At 38.0% G+C, this 24205-nt stretch overlaps 1 protein-coding gene across 1 annotated transcript in view; it reads right to left on the bottom strand.

The window, feature by feature from the left end:
* Positions 1–14186, bottom strand: part of LOC128540933 (double C2-like domain-containing protein alpha) — a 45726-nt gene extending 31540 nt beyond the window's left edge. Inside the window, exons 1-2 of the mRNA XM_053510930.1 lie at positions 14103–14186; positions 1359–1684 (exon numbers count right to left, since the gene is read on the bottom strand). Of these exons, the coding sequence (XP_053366905.1) occupies positions 1359–1680 (322 nt within the window). The 5' untranslated portion in view covers positions 1681–1684; positions 14103–14186. The remainder of the gene's footprint in view (positions 1–1358; positions 1685–14102) is intronic.
* Positions 14187–24205: the final 10019 nt, after the last annotated feature.

Genomic DNA, 24205 nt, shown 5'->3' with positions numbered 1-24205 from the left:
GGACGGGAGCCGCCTATTTGTGCCGGCTGGCGATAATTAACGTTAATATGATCTCGGGCTTGCTCCGCATTATAAAAGCAAGGCGCGGAGGTTTGTCTGAGGTCTGGGAAGTACGTGATGTAATGGAGAATATGTCAGTGGGGAGATGTGACGCGCCCCGGGGACTTTAAACAAGGACATTAGAATTCCGCCCTTTGATCTCCGCGCTGAGGACAGCGCGAGAAAGAGCTGCGCGAGCTCCCGCGGCATCTTCACTCCCGCACCGCGCCCGCCCTCGCAGCCCCGCTGCCGAAGAGGAAAAGTGTGGTTAGGTTTTTGCGTCAGCGAGAATTCGCGCCGGCCATCGACAGCGGGAGAAGCGCCGTCACGAGGGAGCGTGCAGGAGCGCTGCCTCCGCGTGCTCAGTTCTGCCACTCGCACCAACACTTATCGTCAGCTGTGTGCCCGCATGCCAGTGTGGCACAGCCCCCGGAACTGCACATGCACAACCTTTATCCCTTTCTTTCCATTCTCCCTCCTTCAACACTTTCCTTCCCCATTTTGCCTAAATAAATTACCCTTTTCCCGTAAGACCTCTCCTCATGTCCGTGCTTTATGGTGCCGCCCGTGCAACATGGGTCGAATCCGTTTACAGGTCATAACAGTCTACTGCATTTCATTCTTATAATAACGCACAAACACAAGCGGGGCTGAATGACCAACAGCACCTGACGCAGTAGAACGTCCTGACAATGTTATAATTTTTATGGTCATTTATTTTAGTTAATAAATCTACTATAAATTTAAAGAACACGATATAAGACGACACAAAACCCTACACGCGTCTTTTCTAATTACACGTGATAAAATTTAAAGGCTCACTGTGTTAACATTTATTTTGTTTAAATTTGATCCTAATAAGATTTAATTTAATTTAAATTCTACATTTGTATCGTCATTTTAGTTCTGTGATTATAAATTAGTTTAACTACAATGTTTTACTTGATTTTATCCGCTACTACGTGCAGTTCTAAAACTCCGTGTCTCATTAATCCAGCAGAGAATGAACTAAGGCATGAGGCGTCAGTCTGTAGTTATATAGCGCCACTCAACGGTAAAAGCCAGCAAACGCACAAAGCCAAACGGTACCGCCGAGCGCGGCGACGGTAGGACCTACAGTCCGATTGATTAACCACTGTAAGACTTATTTTATTACACTAAATCACATAATCACCTATAAACATTTTTTAATTCTGATGCATCAAAACTACTGGAATCTACTGTACCATGGGCCATACCTTACCAAGGAACTATGCCATGCTAATTTTCCTGGCATATCTTATGATGGTGCAAGATTTTATGCTGTATACTAGACTCACTGTTATCATCACTGTCACAGCTGTCAATCTCCACAGATGTTTCCATGCTGTTCATTGTAGACAGTGTCCCTCCACCCGCTGCTGTCCCTGGAGACACTGGGGACAGGAGTCCTCCTCCCCCTGATGCTCCTCCAGCCACAAGTGCCGTAGACGGAAACCCTGTCTGATTCGGTGACAGCGTATCAGAGACAGAGGATGAAGGGGACAGTCGGGGAAAGTAGGCAGAGATTTGTCTTATGGGCCTGATGGGGCCGGGGCAGACGTTAATCGCCATGTGCTCCTGGATGGAGATCGTCATCCTCTTTCCCTTCTGCACAGTCATCTAGCTACAGTAACAAGTAAATACAGATGGGCATTAGGCATAAGGTTAAGAACAACAGCACAAGAGAAAAGAACAAGAGACATTTAAACAGGAAAACCTAAAGGTTTAAGGAGTCTGTTTGCTTCCTGTTCCAGAACACCTCAGTGAAGTGTTATCTTCTTCTTTGTCTTTCGGCTGTTCCCTTTCAGGGGTCGCCACAGCGAATCATTTGCCTCCATCTAACCCTATCCTCTGCATCCTCTTCTCTCACACCAACTAACTTCATGTCCTCTCTCACTGCATCCATAAATCTCCTCTTTGGTCTTCCTCTAGACCTCCTGCCTGGCAGTTCCAACCTCAGCAACCTTCTACCGATATATTCACAATCTCTCCTCTGAACATGTCCAAACCACCTCAATCTGGCCTCTCTGACTTTATCTCCAAAACATCTAACGTGGGTTGTCCCTCTGATGAAGTCATTCCTGATCCTATCCATCCTTGTCACTCCCAAAGAGAACCTCAACATCTTTAGCTCTGCTACCTCCAACTCTGCCTCCTGTCTTTTCCCCATGAAGTGTTATCTAGATGCACTAAATCTAATTTATGTTTGTTTTAAGAAACCAATCAATACTAACTAGCATGATTACAATATTAAGTGCATATTTGACAGGTCAGGCTATAAACTTTTGGAAATCATGTTTCTGCTATTATTTTCAGTGCTTGAATCTGCTTGGTTAAGGGGGGTGCACCACTTTTGTATAAAAACAGTGGTAGTTCTGGATCTATAATAAATAGTAAAGCAGTGATAAAAGTGCTAAAGCATACAAACTGTGAAAGGACCCAGAACATTTTTAAATCTGGCCCTGAAAGCAAATTATAGAGAGGATACCTTTGCTGCACAAAGGCAGCCTTATAGTCTGTTTAATGACATCATACTGTATGCTAAACCAGAACTCTCGCAACTTTGTCTTCAGAAATGGGAAAAATCAGGATGGTTTAATTTCCACATTTAACCGATTCACATATTTCTCATGCCTAAAAGTGTAAAAGCTGTGCTTTCAAAACATCCACACAAGTATGAGTGCAGTTTTTATAGAAACAAAACATCAATGGCATTATTATAAGGGCTATTTATAGATTTTCCCCATCACATAATGCAAATACTTTAGCTTGTTGTATATGCTAATTTGAACAATTAATAAATGGATTACCTTAAACTATATTCCGCTTTGTTCTGGTTTACAAAATATATTTTTTTTACATTCTTAAGAAGGCATTAGGCTGAAACCGGCCCTGGTATGGTCTGATCTGAAGCTCAAAGATGTGTACAAAAGAATTAAAAATAATTATTATATTATTACAAATAAATTACAAATAAATAACATTACAGCAGAAAATTTGCATGCCTATAAAAAAAAGCAACATATTTTTTTCAGACGAAACAAAAAAAAATTGTTAGCTCCTGGGTTTTACATGAAAATATAAAGAGCGAGTGTGACAAAGTGACCTCAGAACTCTGGTATATTCTCCAGCACACTCAGCAAAACCTCCCAGCTGTAATACTTGCACAAATCTGTATCCCACGCGAAATGAGTTTTCACACCCAATATTGACTGTTTTTTATTACTCTTTAATGTTTTCTACAGACGTTTCTTTTCATCAAATAAATATTTGCCTATGTGTTTTTTTTATTATTGGTTTCGTTTTTTTTGTATGTGCTCATGATCTTTGCACAGAACTGTAACTGTTGTTAGGTTTTATGAGCATGCTGGAGAATATGAGTTCTTCTGGTAACTTTGTCTCACTTTCTGTTTTTATTCAAATTTAGGAGCCTGCTGCAGGGTTTTTTTGTTTCCATCTGAATACTGGTTTGCCATGCAACCTTTCTTTTGCAATGTTATGTATTAATAAATTATAAGTAACATTTGAAAATAATGAATGATTTTACTGTATAATGCGTGATGTAGACGTGATAAAAATATATAACAAAATTTATACATCCTTGTAAACCTTAAACTGCTGTTATTAGCTTGTAGCCCTGGCCACAGCAGTGAGAACCCTGAACTAGACTGTGGTTCACTGGGTAATGCAGCGGCTAAGGCTACCAAATGCACATGTTGTATTTTGTATTCAAAACACACACACACACACACAAAGCTCAAAAGTAAAAATGTATGTCTTTAATATTTTTTGCTAACTATAATTGATCAAACTATTAAATCAGAAAGCAACCAAGAAAACAATGTATTGAAATGCATACAGTTTACTGTACAGGTCTGTGTCACTGGGTCAATATTTAAAATCTAATCTGTTAAACCAGACTTTGTACAATTTGGAGTTTAAGTCCTAAAGGTTGATATTGTGTTGTTTTGAGGTTGTATATGCAACATTGTGTTGTCGTCATTTATTCAACGTTATGTCTGTCATTTAATCAAAATCATTTTACTTTTCAAAAACAACAATGATCCTGTGTTGTGTTTTCAGTGGACAACATCACAGCCTTACCTACTGTATCATATCAGATGAAATAAGCAAAGAAAAATGGATGTAAAAAGACGCGTTTGGATTTGGTTAGTGTAGATGACGGTGTGTAAAAAAATCCAGAAGTACCAGGCAGAGAAGTTTTTAAATAAAACAGAAAACTCATGTTGAGGCTAACTCATTGGGAGATACATAAAATCTTTTGACGTGCCAAAAAAAAAAGTGAATTGAAAAAGATTCTTTGGAGAAAGTGGTGCATGTTTAAAAACTTCTGATAGCTAAAGTGCAGAGACAAAGAAAGAACTTCTCGCATGTTGATACAGACGTGAGCTCATTTAAACCTGTGCCGAGTTGTTGCACTAACAGATTGTAACGAGGTGCTTGACTAAATCGAAAATGACTCAAAGCATGTAGTCTCCCGTAATTAGGAGACATGCCAATGGAATAAGAGCTCCAGCGCCAGGAAACTTCTAGAGTATAACCGGACTGAAAATAACCACAATTTCATGGAGATGACTTTGTCATGTTAAGTTCACATGAAGTGTAGAGTTTGTGAATGAAAGCCCATTGAGGTCAGGACGTTCTCAGCATTGTGGTCATTCATCTCCACTGTGGTGGGGTTACGAAACTTAATTACACAAGCATGACCTAATGTCTACATTTTACTAACAGCTCTATACAGTTTATCTCAGGTTCAGAACTGCAGTGGGTTCTAATCAATTCAATTTTCTTTGTATAGCACTTTTAACAATGGTGACTGTCGCAAAGCAGCTCTACAGAATCAGAGGAAAATTATGGAAATGTGCATAAAGATGTGAGAAAATGTGTATGCATTAAAATGAGCAAGCTAAGGGCGACGGCGTTAAGGACAAACTCTTTGGCAATAAGACTCAACTGGGAGCACATCCACAATTGGGTGATAACAGATAATCACTTTCTTCATAAAACACATTTAGATAAAGATACTCCAGGGTGTTCATTATAGTGATTTGATCATGAGGGTGATCGTATGAGATGAAGTGGAGCACAACACATTCAGTCATGTCTTACTGAGAAATCTGTGTTCATTCAATAATTATATTTAATATTTTGCTTACTGTAGAAGAATATACTATAATGATTATTCCTCAGTGCAAGGGAGCCTATTAAAAATAAATACTGCTTGCTAAGTATAAGTATATGGCAAGCGACAATTAAGGCTTCCTGTTGACGAAACAATGGTGGATGTAGCAGTTTCATTGGTTTCAAATGTGGAGCGTTAATAAAGAATTCAACTATTGTGATGTGGTTATAGGTGACTTATTAAGTACATCACCAGCTTCCCAAAACTGATCACAAATGTGTCCCAGAAACAATCACTGCTCAAAGTTCCGGTGTATTTAGTACAAAGTGAACTCTTGTCTTTTCCATATTGCTACATGCTATTAACTTATATGGTTTTTTAACTTTTATTTTTAACTTTAATTTTTATTTTTAACTTTTATTTGTATATTTTTATTTTATTCTTCCCCAGTTAAATTTACCCTTTATTTTAATTTTCATATTTATTTCCTATTCCTATTCATATTCTTTTATTCTTAGGTCACGAGCAGTTGTCTAAACATTTCACTGCATATCGTACTGTGTATGACTGTGTATGTGACAAATAAAATTTGAATTTAATTTGAATTTACAGTATATCCTGGGAAAGAAATAAGATGCACTTTCCTAAATACAGCATAACTTTTGATTTGGGACAGACATGAAAAAAATTCAAACTATCCATTTAACAACTAATCATCCTCACTATCGTTTTTCAACAATCAATCATCATCGCTGATTTCCAATAAGGTTTTTGTAATATGCCTGAACTTTTCCATGCCTTTATTCCCATAAAACAATCCCCTCACTGCGTTTCCAGATTCCTTATATGGTAACACTTCCTATAGCCCGTGCCCAGACAAATATACATACAAATAGCTCATGTCCGGTGGAACCTTTTTGTCTAACTGGAAAATGCTAATGTATGTTTGATCATCTGTCCGTCTCCAGGTCTCTCTATGATTTACATGTTAATGCCTGGTTCTTTTGAACACATGACACAGGGCACCTGGCCAAGAGCTTAAATATGCTCTCTTTTCTAATAATAAATGGAGAACTTCAGACACATCATGTGTGTGTATGTGTGTGTGAAGGTGTTTGTCCCTCACCTCGTTTAGGGCCAGGCAGTAAGCGTATCAAGGTGCCGCGGACACATCAAGCTGTTATTCCTATTCTTTTAATTAATCTTAAAAAATAACAATTTAGACACAATTTTCTTAAACTTAAATTTTCATAATAAATAATCATTGTTTTTAATATTGTTCCAAATACAGTAAGTCCTCTATAAACGAATAAGTTCGGAGAATAAGCTCATTCATAAGTCCAGTTTGTTCAAAGTAAGTCAAATGTTGACATTAGGATCCTAGTTGGTATTACTAGGATACCAACACAATTAACTAAACACAGTATGTTATAGTACAGCGCTCTTTAGAATTGTACTGATGTTTAAACGATTCGTGTTAAAAGAACAAGCAATGTCTGCCATCTTTTCCCCTCGTTCCATTTTCTCAATTATTTTCACTTCTTTTCTCCATCCCTATTGCTTTGCGCGTATCAGCAGTACCAGTTTACCAGGATGGCTGCCTCGGTGTGGAGCTCTCCATTTGTCTTACTGTTTTTGTTAGTTTGTCCTGTTTTTTTGTTTCTCAAATGTAATCAGTTATACCAGGGATGAACTGCAGAAAATTCAGCAGGACATGTCACAAAATTTTCATCCAGATTTTAATTATTCAGACGTTTTGCTGAACATTGTAACTGCCGGAGCAGCAGCACTGCTGAAGTGCTTTAGGAAAGCGCAGACGGGGGAAGAGAGCCCGTGCGCTCATCAAGCTCCAACAGCGCGGCTTTAGAACTGCACTGTCGAGTATACATCTGGCGAATCTCTGCTCTCTACCCAACAAAATGGACGAACTTTTTCTGCTCTCCAGTAAAAATAAGGACCTTTTAAACTCTGCCGCACTGTGTTTCATGGTAACCTGGCTGAATGAAGTGGATCACGACACAGAATCAACGGGGAAATCGCGAGGCGGCGGGACATGCTTACATTAATGAACGTTGGTGTACAAATGTGACACCATGGAAGAAGATGTGCTGTCCTGATATAGAGACATATTTTATCGACTGCAAGCCTTTCTATTCGCCGTGGGAGTTCACCTTGTTCATTCTTGTGAGTGTGTACATTCCTCTACAAGTGTGTGTGAACGCAGCATTGCAACAGCTGGCTGCTGAGATAACAGACACGAAGCAACAACACCCTGACTTTGTTATAATTATACTTGGGGATTTTAACAAAGCAAACCTCAAACATGAACTGCCTAAATACAAACAGCACATTAAATGTCCTGCCAGGGACAAAAATATTTAGGATCACTGTTACACCACAATAAAGGATGCATATCACTCCGTACTTTAAGTACTTAGGGTCAACGGTTCAGAGCAATGGAGAGCGTGAAAAGGAGGTGAAGAGGCAGGTACAGACAGGTTGGAATGGGTGGAGAAAAGTTTCAGGTGTGTTGTGCGATAAAAGAGTATCAGCGAGAATGAAAGGAAAGGTGTACAGGACAGTGGTGAGACCAGCGATGCTCTACGGCTTAGAGACAGTGGCACTGAAGAAAAGACAGGAGGCAGAGTTGGACGTAGCAGAGCTGAAGATGTTAAGGTTCTCTTTGGGAGTGACAAGGATGGATAGGATCAAGAATGAGTTCATCAGAGGGACAACCCATGTTAGATGTTTTGGAGATAAAGTCAGAGAGGCCAGATTGAGGTGGTTTGGACATGTTCAAAGGAGAGATGGTGAATATATCGGTAGAAGGATGCTGAGGTTTAAACTGCCAGGCAGGAGGTCTAGAGGGAGACCAAATAGGAGATTTATGGATGCAGTGAGAGAGTACATGAAGTTAGTTGGTGTGAGAGAAGAGGATGCAGAGGATAGGGTTAGATGGAGGCAGATGATTCGCTGTGGCGACCCCTGAAAGGGAACAGCCGAAAGACAAAGAAGAAGATCGCTCTGTCCACAGAGCAGCTTTAGGACTTTCTGACCACCCCCTAGTTCATCTTCTTCTGACCTACTGTATAGGCAAAAACGTAAATCTGCTAAGCCTGTAGTAAGGACTGTAAAGAGATGGACCAGTAAAGCAGAGCAGGAACGAAAGGCCTGTTTCGACTGCACTGATTGGAGTGTTTTTGAGGCTGCTGCCTACATCAGTTTCACAGGACATCCCTGCCATCTTCAACAGATCACTGGAACATTGTAATGTCCCTTCATGCTTTCAGTGTTTCACAATCATCCCCATTCCAGAAAAAAAAAAAATTACAGAACTTAATGACTGCAGACCAGTTGCCCTAACATCTGTGGTCATGAAGTCATTTGAAAGAATGGTGTTGGCCTATCTAAAGGACCTTACTGGACCCTTACTGGACCCCCTGCAGTCTGCTTATGGAGCAAACAGGTCTGTGGATGATGCAGTCAATATGGGACAACAACATCTGGACAAACCAGGGGCTTATGCAAGGGTCTTGTTTATAGACTCTTTATCAGCTTTTAATACAATCATCCCAGCACTGCTTCAGACCAAACTAACCCAGCTCTTTGTTCCTAGCTCTATCATTTACTGGATCACCAGTTTTCTGACAGACGGGCAGGCAGCAACTGGGGAAATTCATGTTCAACAGCCACACCACCAATACTGGAGCCCCTCAGGAATGCATTCTTTTCCCACTGCTCTTCTCCCTCTACACCAACGACTACACCTATACAGACCCCACTGTCAAGCTCATGAAATTTGCAGATGACACTACAATCATCGGTCTCATCCAGGACGGTGACAAGTCTGCATACAGAAGTGAGGTCGAGCAGCTGGCTGTCTGGTGCAGTCTCAACAACTTAGAGCTGAACACGCTTAAAACAGTGGAGATGATCGTGGACTTCAGGAGAAACCCACCTGCACTTCCCGCACTCAACATCATAAACAGCACTGTGACAGCAGTGGAGTCATTCCGGTTCCTGGACATGACTATCTCTCCGGACCTGAAGTGAAACATTCACATTGACTCCATTCCTAAAAAGGCCCATGATAGGTTGTATTTCCTTCGCCAGGTGAAGAAGTTCAACCTGCCACAGGAGCTGCTCACACAGTTCTACTTGGCCGTCATTGAATCCGTCCTGTGCACTTCAATAACTGTCTGGTTTGGCTCAGCTACGAAAGTAGACATCAGAAGACTACAAAGGACGGTTCGGACTGCTAAAAGGATTATTGGCACTTTCCTGCCCATGCTGTAAGAACTGTATACATCCAGAGTGAAGAAAAGGGTTCAGAATATTACTTTGGACGCCTTACACCCAGGCCACCTTCTAATTGAACTTTTGCCGTTGGATCGACGCTACAGAGCACCAAATACCAGGACAGTCAGGCACAAGAACAGTTTTTTCCCAGGCAATTTACCTCATGAACAGCTAAACATTCTTCTCACTGTTAATAAATATATGTGCGATATTGTGTCCAATACCACAGATATTTATGTAACTTATTTGAAAGATTTTGAAAAACAGTTTTTACTCTTCATCTAGAAACATATTTAATACAGTGAAAACAAACAATGCCATCATGATCGAGAGAGCACTCACAGGCAATTAGGAGAAACTTAAACAATACAAATTGTTGTATACCTCAAAGGAATGTAACATTTTAGCATGTGAGTACTACAAGGATAGGGTTACCAGGCGTCTGGCAAAAAGGGGGACATGTACGACGTGTCCTTCGTCATCCAGACATCGACCTGTGAAAATGTCGCCCTTTTGGATTTGGCAGTGTTGTGGGCTGCAATTGCACACCGTAACCTCTATGTTTTAATCGTAAAGAGCAAATTTAAGGGTCGACCATATTGCCGCATGACACATGACGGACGCACTGAAAACAAAGCATTTTAAAGAGTTTGGTTTCTGATTCATAAATGTTTGGTATCATCAATTTAAAACGACATATTCACAGCAAGAAACACAGAAACATGGTGAGAATATTACTTATTTCAACTTCATTTTCGCACTTGGACGTTATGTGATGTTTTCATCGTTTGCAAATTTTCCTTTTGCGTTCCCAACAATGCCAATACTGAAAGAGCATTTTTGCTAATCAATGCACAGTGGACTAAACTGACTCTCTCTGGAATTCCACGCCTATGCTGCTGAAAACGATGATCTGCTGTGCAAAGTCACGTCTTCTGAGAAGGTCCACATAGTTTCACAGTAGCTTTCGATTTAATGTCTCGTTTTGTGAAATATTGTAATTTTTAAGGTTTTCTTAGACACACGCTGTGCTTTGTGAATTTTACTGGAGTGTTTTACAGGAATGTTTCATTTCATTGTCCTCATTTGTAAGGCTTTGTCCTCTTTTTTAACCTTTGCTGTCCTCCTTGGAATGTGCAGGCGTCTGGTAATCCTATACAAGTATCACTAAAAAAATTTACTAAAACTGAAGTCTTTGTTTTTTTTCCATTATGTACAAGAACTTTTGTTCATATACTTTGTAGGTGTTTTGAACTTTTCAATATTAACTGACCCCCGTACTACAGACACCCCCATACCCCCCCCACCCCCATCTTCCTGACATTAGTAATAATTTGCCCAGTGCTTTTATTTCAGCTTGATTTTCCCATTTAGATGTTGTCCTGATGCATTTTCATTTACATAGAATGTATTTGTTTTAAATTGAATAATTTACCTTTACCTCATAATTTTAAGCACTACCACAGACTAATTAGAGCATTGTGTTTAGGTATCTTCAGAGATGCAGAGTAAAGCACACATCTAAGACTTTGGTGAATGAAGGATGAGATCCAACAGACACCAGTGATGGTAGGAGGATAAACAGAGCTGAGGAGGAAGTGACAGAGCAGGAATGATGAGTGTAATTAAAAGTGACTGAGGCAGAGAATGACAGAGAGAGAGAGAGAGAGAGAGAGAGAGAGAGAGAGGGACTGTCGGATCACAGCATTGTTTTTCCCCCCAAGACTTAATCTGTCAGCATGTGTATATCGCATAGGTTAGTAATAAGACTTACTTACTTAGAATTAAAAAATCACTATAAATGCATATGAGGAAATTCAAGGTCTAAGCCCAGTGTATAATTATTACATTAATAACTATTATGTAGGTTAGACGTTGTTTCACTGTACCGCATCTAATGCTTGTCTAATATTTTATTTCTAATGTTTGTACTAAAAAAAAACATTCAATTTTTATGCTTCAATGCCTCGCATTTAGTATAATGTTTAGGATAATGTTACTCTTATAGTGAGAGCATCACCGAATCATTCAATCATCCTTTTTCTTTTTACATATATTCAAAATCAAAGTCTGTAACCAAGAACTTCTGGGATCAAATTAGTTATCAAACCATTTTAGTGCACCAGTTTCACTGAGTTGGTACTGAAAACTAACCTTAACATTCCCTAACAATAACGCTACCTTTACGATACTGGCTAACTCGGGTCAGCTAAAATTAAGTAACCAATTTTGTTTTTTGAGTGGTTTTGTTGTGGATGTAATCAAAACCGTCATCCAGATTTGCTAGCGAACTGGTACAATCTATAAAAAATGGAAGGGCCTACATCATGAAGTTCAACAGAGTTCGGTACGGCGTGTCACACCACAGGAGAATAAGATCCACCATGCTCAGAATTTTGAAATGTAGACACAGTGTCAAAAAAAAGGCTGAAGGAGTTCGTAAGTTATACAAAAGTGTAGTTGTTTGAAGATGGTTTGTTCGTGCCTCTTCATAATGTCCCATGTGTTCCTTGTTTAGTGTTGTTTAAACACCTGTATAAACCTTTCTTACAGGGGTGAAGCAAATCTGCTGAAATGGCTCAATCTGACCCAGCACACTAAACTACTAAGTATTTAGCTCTAATAGACACTAACTCCGGAGCTAAAACCCAAACTGAACCCAAGAAATCATACAAAAGCACTCCAACAGTCACATGGTTAAATCAATCATCTGCACTAAATTACTAAATGCTACTAAAGACGTAGCTCAGTGGCTAGTACAGAACTACTGATGGGAAGATTCCAGGTTTGCACGAGGCCCTTAACCCTAAACTGCTCAGATGTATAATGAGATAAAAAAAAAAAAATAAGTCTCTCTGGAAAAAGGTGTCTGCCAAATGCAATGAATGCAAAATGAAATGTACTGATTCCACACGCGGCGACACGGTGGTGTTGTGGTTGGCACTGTCGCCTTGCACCTCCAGGGTCCAGGTTCGATTCCCGTCTCTGTGTGCATGGAGTTTACATGTTCTTCCCATGCCTGGCGGGTTTCCTTGCGGGACGAAACAGGAGTACCCGAAGAAAACCCATCATGCACGTGAAGAATATGAAACCTTTGGCGTCCCCAGGTTGCCCGTAGTGTGTGAATGAGTGTGTGTACAGTATGTGTGTGTCCCCCGCGATGGATTGGCACACTGTCCACGGTGCATCCCGTTTCATGCCCTTAGTCTCCTGAGATAGGCTTCAGGGCCCCCGCGACCCTGAATACAGGATAAAGCGGTATACACGATGAGTGAGTGAGTGAATCCACAACTAAGTCCTAAACTAGACTAGATCACTAAACAGTGTGTCTGAACAGATACTAAATCCTTGGTTACATTTAATTAATGGATTAAAACGTGGCTGTAATATGAAAATAAGCAACGTTGGTATGATAAGAAGAAACTTGTTACTCAGTGTTGTATTATAACACACACACACACACACAGCTGTCTGATGCTTTATTGTGACACTATGCTACTGACTGTACTTATTATTTCCATCCTTTTTTTTTTGCACAACGTTCATATTTATGGATCGGTTATCACTAATCCCATGGGATTGTTTCTCACGATGTTGTGAAGTGGTTTCACCGCACAAGGTCTGATTATATATTTAGAATGAAGTCTTCACACACACGAAGTCACAACTCCTGTGGCTGTGTTAATAATTCAGTCCTTCATTACAGATTCCTGCTTTCATGGGGACTGACCATGGTGCTTCCTCCCGTTCTGTTCTTATACTCGTGAACCTAAACTCGTGATGGGGAGGAATATACAGCCTATGATTATTTGTGATGAGCTCTAATTATATGTATGAGTCAAATGTGTGTGTGTGTGTGTGTGTGTGTCATGGGAATGTGATTTATTTAACAGCATGGTTTTCTGGTGTGTAGCGTTAAAAGAGCATTAGTTCATTAATCCAGGCTTGACACGTTTTGTGTGTGTGTTGGTTTGGGGGGGGGGGCAGGGGTGGGGAGATGAAAGGATGTCCGTCACATGACTACCTCCAGACAGCAGGGACGCAGGAGTGTCCACACCGCTACACTGAGCACGAGACGAGACGAGAAATTAAATAAATAAATAAATAAATAATAATAATAAATAAAGTTTATATTAAAATAAAGCGTATTTTCCTTTATGTAAAAGATTTGATTATATTTTTGGAGTACTATATAAATATGCAACATGTTATAGTCTGTAATTGCAGATGAACATGAATAAACAGACATGACATCATGCTAACAATAAGAATTATTTATGTAAGAATTTTTTTTTATTAAATAAAAAAAAAGGGAGATTTTTTAAAACTTTAAACTTATATCTCTACATAAAGCCTGAACTTGTCATTAGGCTTTATTAGCAGCAATATTGAAGTTTGTTTTCTATTTTTCTGCCACGCAACAGAGGAACACAAACAAAATGATTCTTTTTTTGTTTGTTTGTTTCATACCAACAATCAGCAGAATAAAACTGAAAATAATTCCTAATAAATGAGTCAGTAATAATGCAATAAAAAAAAGTGGTTGGTTTGATGAAGAAGCTGAGAGATTAAGAAAAAGTTTTGGGTGATTCCTTCTTACCTCTTTAAAGTGTGAAACTTCTGTAAATCCAGCAGGCTTTATTGTACAGGAGGCAGAGGAGAGACGCACGGCGCAGTTATTCAGCCCTCATCCGGCTTCAGCATCAGCAGCTGGAGTTCAATTCAAATAAATAAATAAATAAATAAATAAATAAATAAAGTGATTAAAAGTGTGTTAAAAAAGAAACGAGAGAGAGAGAGAGAGGAGAAGTGTGTGTGGTGTGTGGTGTAGTATGTGTGTGTGAGACTCTCATCTGCCTCTCTTTTCTTTTCTCCCTCGCTCCCTCCAGTCTCTCACTCCTCCTCGCTCTCCTCTTCACTGCAGTATTGTCAAGCGATGCTTACGGGTCTTATCCCTCTCTCTCTCTCTCTCTCTCTCTGTCTGCATGCATATGCATACGTGTGTGTGTGTGTGTGTGTGTGTGTGTGTGAGTGTATATATATATATATATATATTATATATATTATAATATATATATATATATATATTAGATATAAATTCATTCTGTCTCATTTTCATTCATGTCCCCTCATTCTTTCTGTGTCTCTCTGTCTCCGTCTCTCTCTCTCTCTCTCTCGTGTCACTAATTGTAGTTAAAGTAATGGCACCTCTCTCCTACTGACAGACTCTGTGCTATTTCTTGCCATCTGGTAACAGCTTTGGTGTTTTTTTTTAGGAAACCATCCCATTCCTTATCTTACACACACACTTAGAGTGTCAAGCATTAACGCCCACTCGCCCCATTTTTTTTCTGCCAGGAGGCCATTCTAGCACACTAAGGCTGAAATGATGCGAAGAACTCTGGTTATAATAAACACATTATTAACATATATTATTTAAAAAATTGCCATTTTTTTATGGCCAGTAAAACTACAAGGAATAATTTTGCTGTTTATCTCACCTTACCATTTTCTTTGAAGCTATGAATATGTATCAATATGCAAATGAGAACATTTCTGTTATTCATAATAGCTAGCGTAACTAATTGAATGTTAAGTCTCTAAAACAAAAACACCCTGTTTTGTAAAACCTAGCATCTTTATTTTTGAGTTTGTGCATCCAAAAATGTGAAAAAACGTTTTTATGACATCACAAAAGAGCTCATGTAGAGCCTCACCCCTAAAAATTATGCCATTATGCCTTTTTTAAAATGTAATATTAATTTTGTTAACATTAATATCCATTTAATAGGACAGCTGTGCATGCACTAATGCACGTGTGTGATTGACCATCAGTGATCTTATTAACAGGTGAAACAGGAAGATCTGAAGGTTTTTTGCCTTAATGCCTGCATTTATTTTGGATAAGCCCCATTTGTATAGGATATCCCCTAGTTGTATTGGGCAACTCCTGGACGTAGAGTATTATGGTGAACTGGTATGTTTCGATGCTGTCCTCCCCACTCTCGTTGATCATGTTGATGGTGAGGTGATTGCGGTAGACTTCCAGCCTCTTAACACACAGTATGAGTGCAGATCAATCCCTGCTGTCTGTTATCACCCAGATGAGGATGGGTTCCCTGTTGAGTCTGGTTCCTCTCAAGGTTCCTTCCTATTACCATCTCAGGGAGTTTTTTCCTCAGCACCGTCGCCCTCGGCTCGTTCATCAGAGACGATCTGATCATCCTGATTCATACACATTTCTATATTTCCTCACATTAATATTTACACAAATGTATTTCCTTTTTTTATTCTGTAAAGCCACTTTGTGACAATGATCTCTGTTAAAGGCTCTCACTATATAAATGTTAATTGAATAAATAATTATTACATTTTTATAAAGTTAATCAAAAAATGCACAGCTTCTTAGATTGCTTGGAAAAGGCAACACACAAACTCCTCTCTCTTAATGAAATGGAAGAAAACTATAATTACTTAAGTTTGGAATCTGTTTATTTCTTTAACATCTGCTGTAGAAGTCCCTGTGAATGTGCTGTTTCTATGGAAACAATATGGTCAGAATCTTGATTTCTGGGTTGCTCATACATCACACCCTGTATTTTATTAAATAGGACAATTTGATTTGATTTAAAAAAAAGTAATTTCAGGATTTAAATGTGTAATTTGTAAAAAAATAAAAAATAAAATGATATGGTATTAAATGTATTACTAACTGTATTACTGTTAATGTTTTTTGTTAATTAATGTTTGCTCATACTTATGTTTCATACGTTACATACTTACGTTTTCGATTGCTTTGTTTACTTAAACGACTGATTTTAAATAATCACTTTTCCCACCTGAAACTTTGGTTTCAGTTTATCGAATTTAAAAGTTGATTTATACTAGGATTTAGAGTAATATATAATATCATAATTTACACAATTCTTTCCCTTGCGATTTTGCCCTTTTATCCTATGTTTTGCCACATTGTGAGCATTTGATGTCAGATGCCCTACAGTACCTCTCACATGCCTGTAAATATTGAATAAAGTAATATTGTATTGTTGGTCAACTTCGTACTGTGGTACTTGTTGATACAACTGGTAACACTGTGTTATTGAAAACTTTGAAGACACAGACTGAAGAGTCAGTAATTTACCTTCTCTAAGGTGCAATCATGTGATTAAATTTTGTTAACGTTAGGCTTCATGTTACTGCCTCGTACAGGAGTTAGCGAGCTAAACATCTACAGTATGACCGTATCTGTCTTTTTTCCCCACTTTGCCCTGACTTTTGTCCAGCTACAGTGTCCTGCTCCACACACGGCCGCGCGAGCGCTTAGCTAATGAAAATTTGAGGAAACCCTGGAGTGTTTAACAGTTAACGAGTAGCGGCGCTTCAGGGCTCGGTAAGTTAAAGATATAAAAATGTTCGTGTTACTTTGGCTTCAGAGCCACTAATGCTCATGTCATAGTTCACTTATCTGTATGAAAAGTGAATTCAGTTACTACCTGGTTATTTTAAAACATCACTCCACAGAATGACAGAGAACCCTTTTGAACATTAAACAATACGTTGCTTTAACTCATCATTAGAATTCCAGAAACAGTGTTTTGCTATCTGGTGGTTTATAGCCTTATTAATATATTATATTTTTTTATCATAACTAGATATTTAGTGAATATTTATCATCTTTGTCTTTACTAGACTGTTCTTGTCCTCTTTAATCAGAGCTCTGCTGTGGAGAATTGGGGTCAAAGGGGAGACGGCTGGAATTTGGAGCTACAGGAGGAGCGTGAACAAGGTGTTGAAGGAGACTGTAGTCTGTGATGGTTTGGGTGAGAATGCAGAAGTTTTAGGAGTGATGTTTGGTCAAGTCTGTTTCCTCGGTACACTGACATCCAAACGATTTCTATTGGACTTAGAGAGACACGCTCCTGTCACATCCACATGCGAGTCAACTTAAGATTTTAAACTGGATACATGAACTATACAGCAATGTGAAATATTTTGTTTGGCCAGCAAATTTCTCTAAATGTGAAGTTAATTTAAAAAAGCTGTGCAACTTGTTACTAAACTTTTTTTGTTTGTTTGTTTGTTTGTTTTTTACAGTGCATTGGATTAAGGGTCTTGTTTAAGGACCCAAAAGTAGTTACTGACCTTCAATAACAGGGTTCAACCGTCCTATTGACTATTAACTGCCTGAGATAGCGCTGTCTCATAATGTAAGTTACACTGATTAACATCAAGCTCAAGAGAAACATAAGAATGAGATGTTCCTCAAGAAATAAATGTTATAATTGTTTCGCTGTGCAATCTTAAGAGCTCTGAAACAGATGACGTCATGTTACACACCACATTTGTGATGAATTTGTAGATATTTCTGAGATATCAGAAACAGTAAAGACATTTTATATTTATCCAGTTTTTGATCAACAGACGTAATTCTTAATCAACATTATGGATGTGAAATAAGTTCATATTTATGACATAATTTAAATTTCTGCCAAATAAATATGCATAATAATTATATTTAACTTTTGCCTTAGAGGTAATTAGGATGCGGGTGAAAAGAGATAGACCTAATCCGGTTTCACTCATAATAGAAAAATGTTCAAATCCTCAGCCCTGATTAAGTGGGGATAAAAAACAACTTTTAGTCTTTAACAGCTATGGAACGTCTAAACAACACATTGAAAACTTTTAAAAAGCTTATAACTGGAAATTATATAACCAATATTTATTTTTCTGTAAATACTGATTGCTAATCCGACACTTACAGCACTAATCCCAGTCATTAACAGTCCGATGCTAAATAGGATTTTCCAATAATTTATTTTGCCCATTTAATAATAAACATTACTGCTAATTTTTTTTTATATAATATCCTGCACTCTAGGCCCCCAAGGCCAGTTGCTAGGCAACAGAGAGGGACCTCAAAAACCCATCCAGATCATGACTGCAGTGTTTCGAGTGTTTGTGCAGGTGCAAAGAGAAGCAACATTAACGGCATCCCATGATGAAATAAAAGCAACAGCATCAGCAGCTCTTGTATATATCTGCCAGTTTATTGGCGCGATGGATCAAGTCATCAAAAAACTGATTGAGGCAAGAGCAAGCTGTTCGGGAAGTTCAGTAGACATGATCCAAGTTTAAGAACATGACATAATGCAGTCTCTGATTTTCTCTGTGCACTGAGAAATGTTAAGGTGAATACACTGATCTAGTCACCATCCTGATCTTGCTTTCCAGACATTAGATCCTAACCAGGATGAAATCCATTCTTCCTCTGTCTTAAAACTTGTGGATGGGGAGAATAGAGGCAAGGATGCAGTTTGCACATACATAACCATTTTCTAATACTTTAGTGAATTTTCTTCATTATTTTACTGTATTTTGTTGGATAATTAACATCACTAGGTCGGAAAAGTCTGTAAAAATGTCACGTCCCTAGGGTTTTGCATTTTTTAGATCCATCTTTGAGGAGGCAATTTTATATTACACACGACCTGGCATTTAAAAAATGTCCAAAAGCAGAACTCATTTCTCCTACATAAGGATTTTTTGCTATTTATTTATTTATTTATTCATTTATTGCAAGCGAACCAAGTATTCACTGAAGGTGTTTTCCTATGTAAATCTGCTTTATTATCAGACTAGCGTTAGTGATGGTTAAGGAGTTTATGGAAACAGTTAAAAGGTTAAAGCTAAAACCAATCTGCTGATCCGTAATGTAATCAGTGATATTTTAATTATTATTATTATTATTATTATTTCAGGGTGAAGCCCACAGACATGTCTGTCTGTGTTTCTGTACAGCAGAACTCTAGAATACAAAGAAATCCCATTCTGTAAGGTTGAGTATCTTACGCCTTGTTTACACTAAGTTTCTCCAGCGTGTTAAAATTTAACAAACGTGAAAATATGAACTAATCCTAGTAAATAGTTTAAGTTTTCTAATTAATATCTATTGGTGCAGGTGTAGCGATGTATTGGCACCCTGTCCAGGGTGTACCCTGCCTTGTGCCCCAAGTCTCCTGGGATAGGCTCCAGGTCCCCGCAACCCTGAATACAGGAAAATACCTGGAAAATGACAGGAAATACCTAAAATCCGGCTCGTAACTGTTCATAACATCACTTTTACTTAACATTTAGATTTGGTTTATGCTGCAGGTTAAACTTCAGGCAGAGATCTAAGTACTGCAAAAGGTTCATTGAATTCTGTCCAGACAGTTTTACATGATGCTGTGACAAAATCTGGAACATAACTGCTCATAAATTCACTTTTACTTAACACATTGATTTTAACGCACATCACTGGGCTCTCAGTTCCTGTGTTTTACACGCTCTCACGCCCACGCTCTTGGACTGCTGCAGATACAGTATGTTTGCTCTGATAAATGTTTGCTCTTATTTTATCTTATAATGATGGTGTATCACATTACTGCTTTTTATTCGAGCCACGGTTTCAAAACATATTAGACAAACTAGAAACAGGAAGATTATGCATTGATCCTCCCATTTATCTTTGAAGGTTTAGTTAAGTCCACCTTACTTTATTTTTTTTGAAGTAAGCCAAAGTTTTGCGCATTTGTTTGTTGGATTAAAGGTGTATTACTCTGTCTTATACTGTACATGGTAAACTATGGTCTTGAAACATTGGCTCTGTTAAGTGACACATATAGCCACACCCACCTCGAGGGAAAAAGTGCTGTATTCGTAGAAAAAACGCTAGATGCTGTGATTTAATTTGGCACATAACTGCTCATAACTTCACAAGTTTAACTTCAGGCAAGTATCTACAGTAACTACTGCTAAAGTTTCATTAAATCCTGACAGACAGACAGACATTTTTCTCAGACTGGTTTCGGGTCCTTCGACATATGAAAAGTAAAGACATCATTTAGAGAGCGAGTTCTGACTAATGTACAGACAAAACCTTTCTTCTATTTATATATACTGTAGGTCACTTCTAACATTTTCCTTTCCTAGAAAATGTTTTCATAGCGCTAAGGCCAAATAAATAATAATAATAATAATAATAATAATAATAATAATAATAATAATAATAATATATTAAGTAATTCATTTGTTCTGAATACATTTCTCTACTATTTTTAATTAGGAGTTTTTAGTAGGGCATGATACTACAGGTGCAAATCAGGTTTTTGCATAAACTGTAAGCAGTGATTTCAGTGTTACAGAAGAGACATTTGGTAAACAAAAAGACTCAGAGTATGGACAAGCTTCGTATCAAAGAATCCATTTATATAAATTTTAAGGTAAGTGTTTAAGCTAAAAACAAGGAAATCCTTGAAATTCATAAAATCATTTACACTCTGAAAATATAGAGCACTTTATCAGCATTATGGCTGTGACAAACAGACAAACATGTATGAGAGAGTACAGGTTTTCTACAAATTAATCTTTTAAAAAACGCATTGTTCCATGTCACCTCCCACAATCCTTGAGGTAAGTTAAACTATAACGATTCCTGGTAGCTGGTTAGTTCAAGTCAGCAGACAGTCATTGGTTTAACACCTGCAGCGGAGCTGTTACTCAAACTATGACATATTTTATATTTTTTATATCTAAGATTATTTATATATATATTTTATATAACCCCATTTATGCAGAATTTTAGTGAGTCACATTAGAATTCAGTTGTCATGAATGGAAAATCTAAACTGTTTGAAAATCAAAAACTATGGAAATCAAAACTGTTTTTGTCCCAAGATGTGAACATGTTTATTCCTGTTATCATCGGTCATGAACCGATGGCTGCACATTCGCCTCCAGCATTTTCTGGTAGAGCTCAGAATTCATGGTTCCATCAGTTAGAGCAAGTCATTCAGATCCTGAAACTGAAAAGCTTCCGACCTCAACACTACCACCACCATGTGTGACTGTTGATATGATGTTCATTTAATGAAATGCTGTGTTAGTTTTAAACCAGATGTAATGAGACACACACCTTCCAAAAAGTTAAACTTTTGTCCTTTCAATTCACAGAATATTTGCCCAAAAGTCTTGCACATAAGCAAGATACTTTTTAACTTTCCCAGAGTCTGCCCCAAAGTCTCTTTATTAACCTCTCGCAGCCGGCGGTCTAGAGAGAACTGATTGGCCGAGCTCTCTCAGAGGGGAGGGATAAGAGGTACTGTAACATCCTGAGGGATGGTAGGTACAATAATCACGACGCTACAGCTAATCAGGGGCGTCTAAGCTCATGCACGCGGAAGGAGCGGATAGCACTGTCCTCCGAGTGTGTTACGCCGGCCCCATCGGTGCGTGAGTGAGCAGTTTAAAAAGATGTGGTCGGCTGGCGTCACGTGGTTTAGAGACGTGATAGTCTTTGGCCCTCCCAAATGAGTGGTAGTAGTAGCCTTAATGTGGGAGCCCTCTAGTGACGGGGGGGAATTGGACACAAATAAATTAGGGAGAAAATTGGTGAGCCAAAAAAAAGGTTAAGTGCTGGTTAATTTGTTTTATTTTTACTTTATGTGTTGTATTAATTATTTATTAATAATTATGTATTTGTTTTTTTGGGCTGTGGAACTAATATATTTGAGTTTCCATTATTTCTTATGGGAAATTTACATTTGGTTTACGAGTGTTTTGGAATACGAGCCCACTTTTATTGTCTCATTTTGAATTATAAAGTCATTATTTTCACACAGTCACCCATTATTCTTATTAAATAATTAAAGGTTAATTTTGACCTATTAACTTTTTTCCTTTTGCCTTAGTTGTTATTGTGCCGGCTTAGTAGTTTGTTACTTTGAACTGGTAACTTGTTTTGACTGAGCAACTTACATTTTCAGGTAATATTTGATTATTATTTTCAGGTAATATTTAATTATTATTATTCTAAGAAATTATCTTGTTAAAAATTAATCATTGCTGAGAATTCATGCAAAAATAATTCTATGTTTTGTTTTTTTTTTATATTCAAGATGCTGGGTCACTGTTATCCTTCCAGGTTTTAATAATGTGTTGAACAGTTCTTAACCCAATGTTAAAAGTTTTATCAATCTCCTTGTTTTTTTTGCTTGCTGCAGGTCGATAATTTGCCCATTCTGAAAGAATGTTACATCCTTGCAATGACCACAGGAATCTTGTGTAAAAAAATCACTTAATAATAAAATTTTTAAAAAAATCAAGCATCACATTAAAGAGGTCATGAAAGAAGCATCATGTAAAAATCATGTGAAAATAAATGAACAATTTTAAAAGTATGTCATTGATAAATTAATAGTGTTAAATCAAGTGATAAATAAAATATTAAATATGACACAAATTATAGGGAAAAAATGTTTGAGAGTAAATTAATCATGTGGGTAAAAAAAATCACTAAAATATGAACTACATGTAAAAAATATTTGAATCATAATATGTAAAGTGTCTAAAAGGCACAAATGCACTGCTGTATCAACAAGGTACATTTGATCAGGTATTAACAAACACATCGCATACTCACTCGATTAGTCCCCCTGTACATCACATGACCTGGTGGTGGCGCAGAGAGGGAAAAATCTCCTAAGCGGTCGAGTAGTTCTGCTCTTATCCTGATGTTATTGTGATGAATCTCGGGATCTGAGCGCATCTCAGGCGTCTCTCAGCTTGTTGACGCCGCTGTGCATCCGCTGTGGGGGTGAAGGGGCTGGCAGGAGTAAAGGAGCCTCAGCAGAAATCTTTTGGCTAGCTAAATTATTCATTCATCTTCTTCACAGTGTGGGTGCGTCAACAGTTAAACATACACATTTCTATTAAATAAAAAAAACCTCAGTGTGAAAACCAGCAGGATGTGGAACAAATGAGTTGCTGTTTATTTACTCAACACCTCTGTGGAATTATCCACGTGCGAGTGTATTCTGTAGGGAGCTGCACGTTGCTCCCAATTTCCCAGCTCTAACATGATATTTAATGAGTTATTATATTTAGTGATGAAGCGCATACAGTAGGCAGGCACACTCTTGTCAGCGGGGGGGGCTTATGTTTCATTCAATCAGATAATCACAGACTTATTTGTGTGATGTCACAACTAGTTTAAATTTTTGCCAGTTTTGTACAAAATACTGATTTTAAATAATATAAAATGAGTGCGCCCTCTACAGACGCCTCTGTCATGCTCCAGGGCCCGTATTCACAAAGCTTCTTAGGATTCTCTCGGAGCGCTCCTATCTTAGCTTAAAAAGTCCTATCTGGGAGTCCTAGACTAAAAGTGATTTAAAAACTTCACAGAGCAACTCTGAGTAAGGAAAGTACAAAAACCTTTATCTTAGTGAGGAGGTGTGGTCGAACCCGCTGCTAGGGATGTTTCAGCAATTCAAGGACTGTGATTGGTTGATAAAAAATAACCCCTGACCTATGTAAAGGTCTTGAAATGCGCTCTTTGTGAAAATAGAATATATGATAATAGAACAGACAGTGAAACCATAATGATTGTATATGAAGAAACTGTATAATCCTGACCACAGGCTACTTTATGCAAAGTCTCTGTTATAGGCTAAATATCTTAAAGTTAATTAAACAGCCAGATGTTGAGAATGTGTCTACTTTTGAAGCAACCAATTTCCACACAGTAGATACCACTGTATATTTAAGTTCTTAAATTAATTGACCATGATGCAACATGATTGCGTGACAGTCTGTTTAAGTTGCACTTTTGGATGGTTTGTAGCCAACAATCAAAGAAAGATGTGAGGAAGTAAAAGGACA

Source organism: Clarias gariepinus, chromosome 14 (genome assembly GCF_024256425.1).
Source record: "Clarias gariepinus isolate MV-2021 ecotype Netherlands chromosome 14, CGAR_prim_01v2, whole genome shotgun sequence".
NCBI classification, from domain to species: Eukaryota; Metazoa; Chordata; class Actinopteri; order Siluriformes; family Clariidae; genus Clarias; species Clarias gariepinus.
The sequence above is the reverse complement of the archived record's forward strand: the minus strand, read 5'-3'. Positions and strand labels throughout refer to the sequence as shown.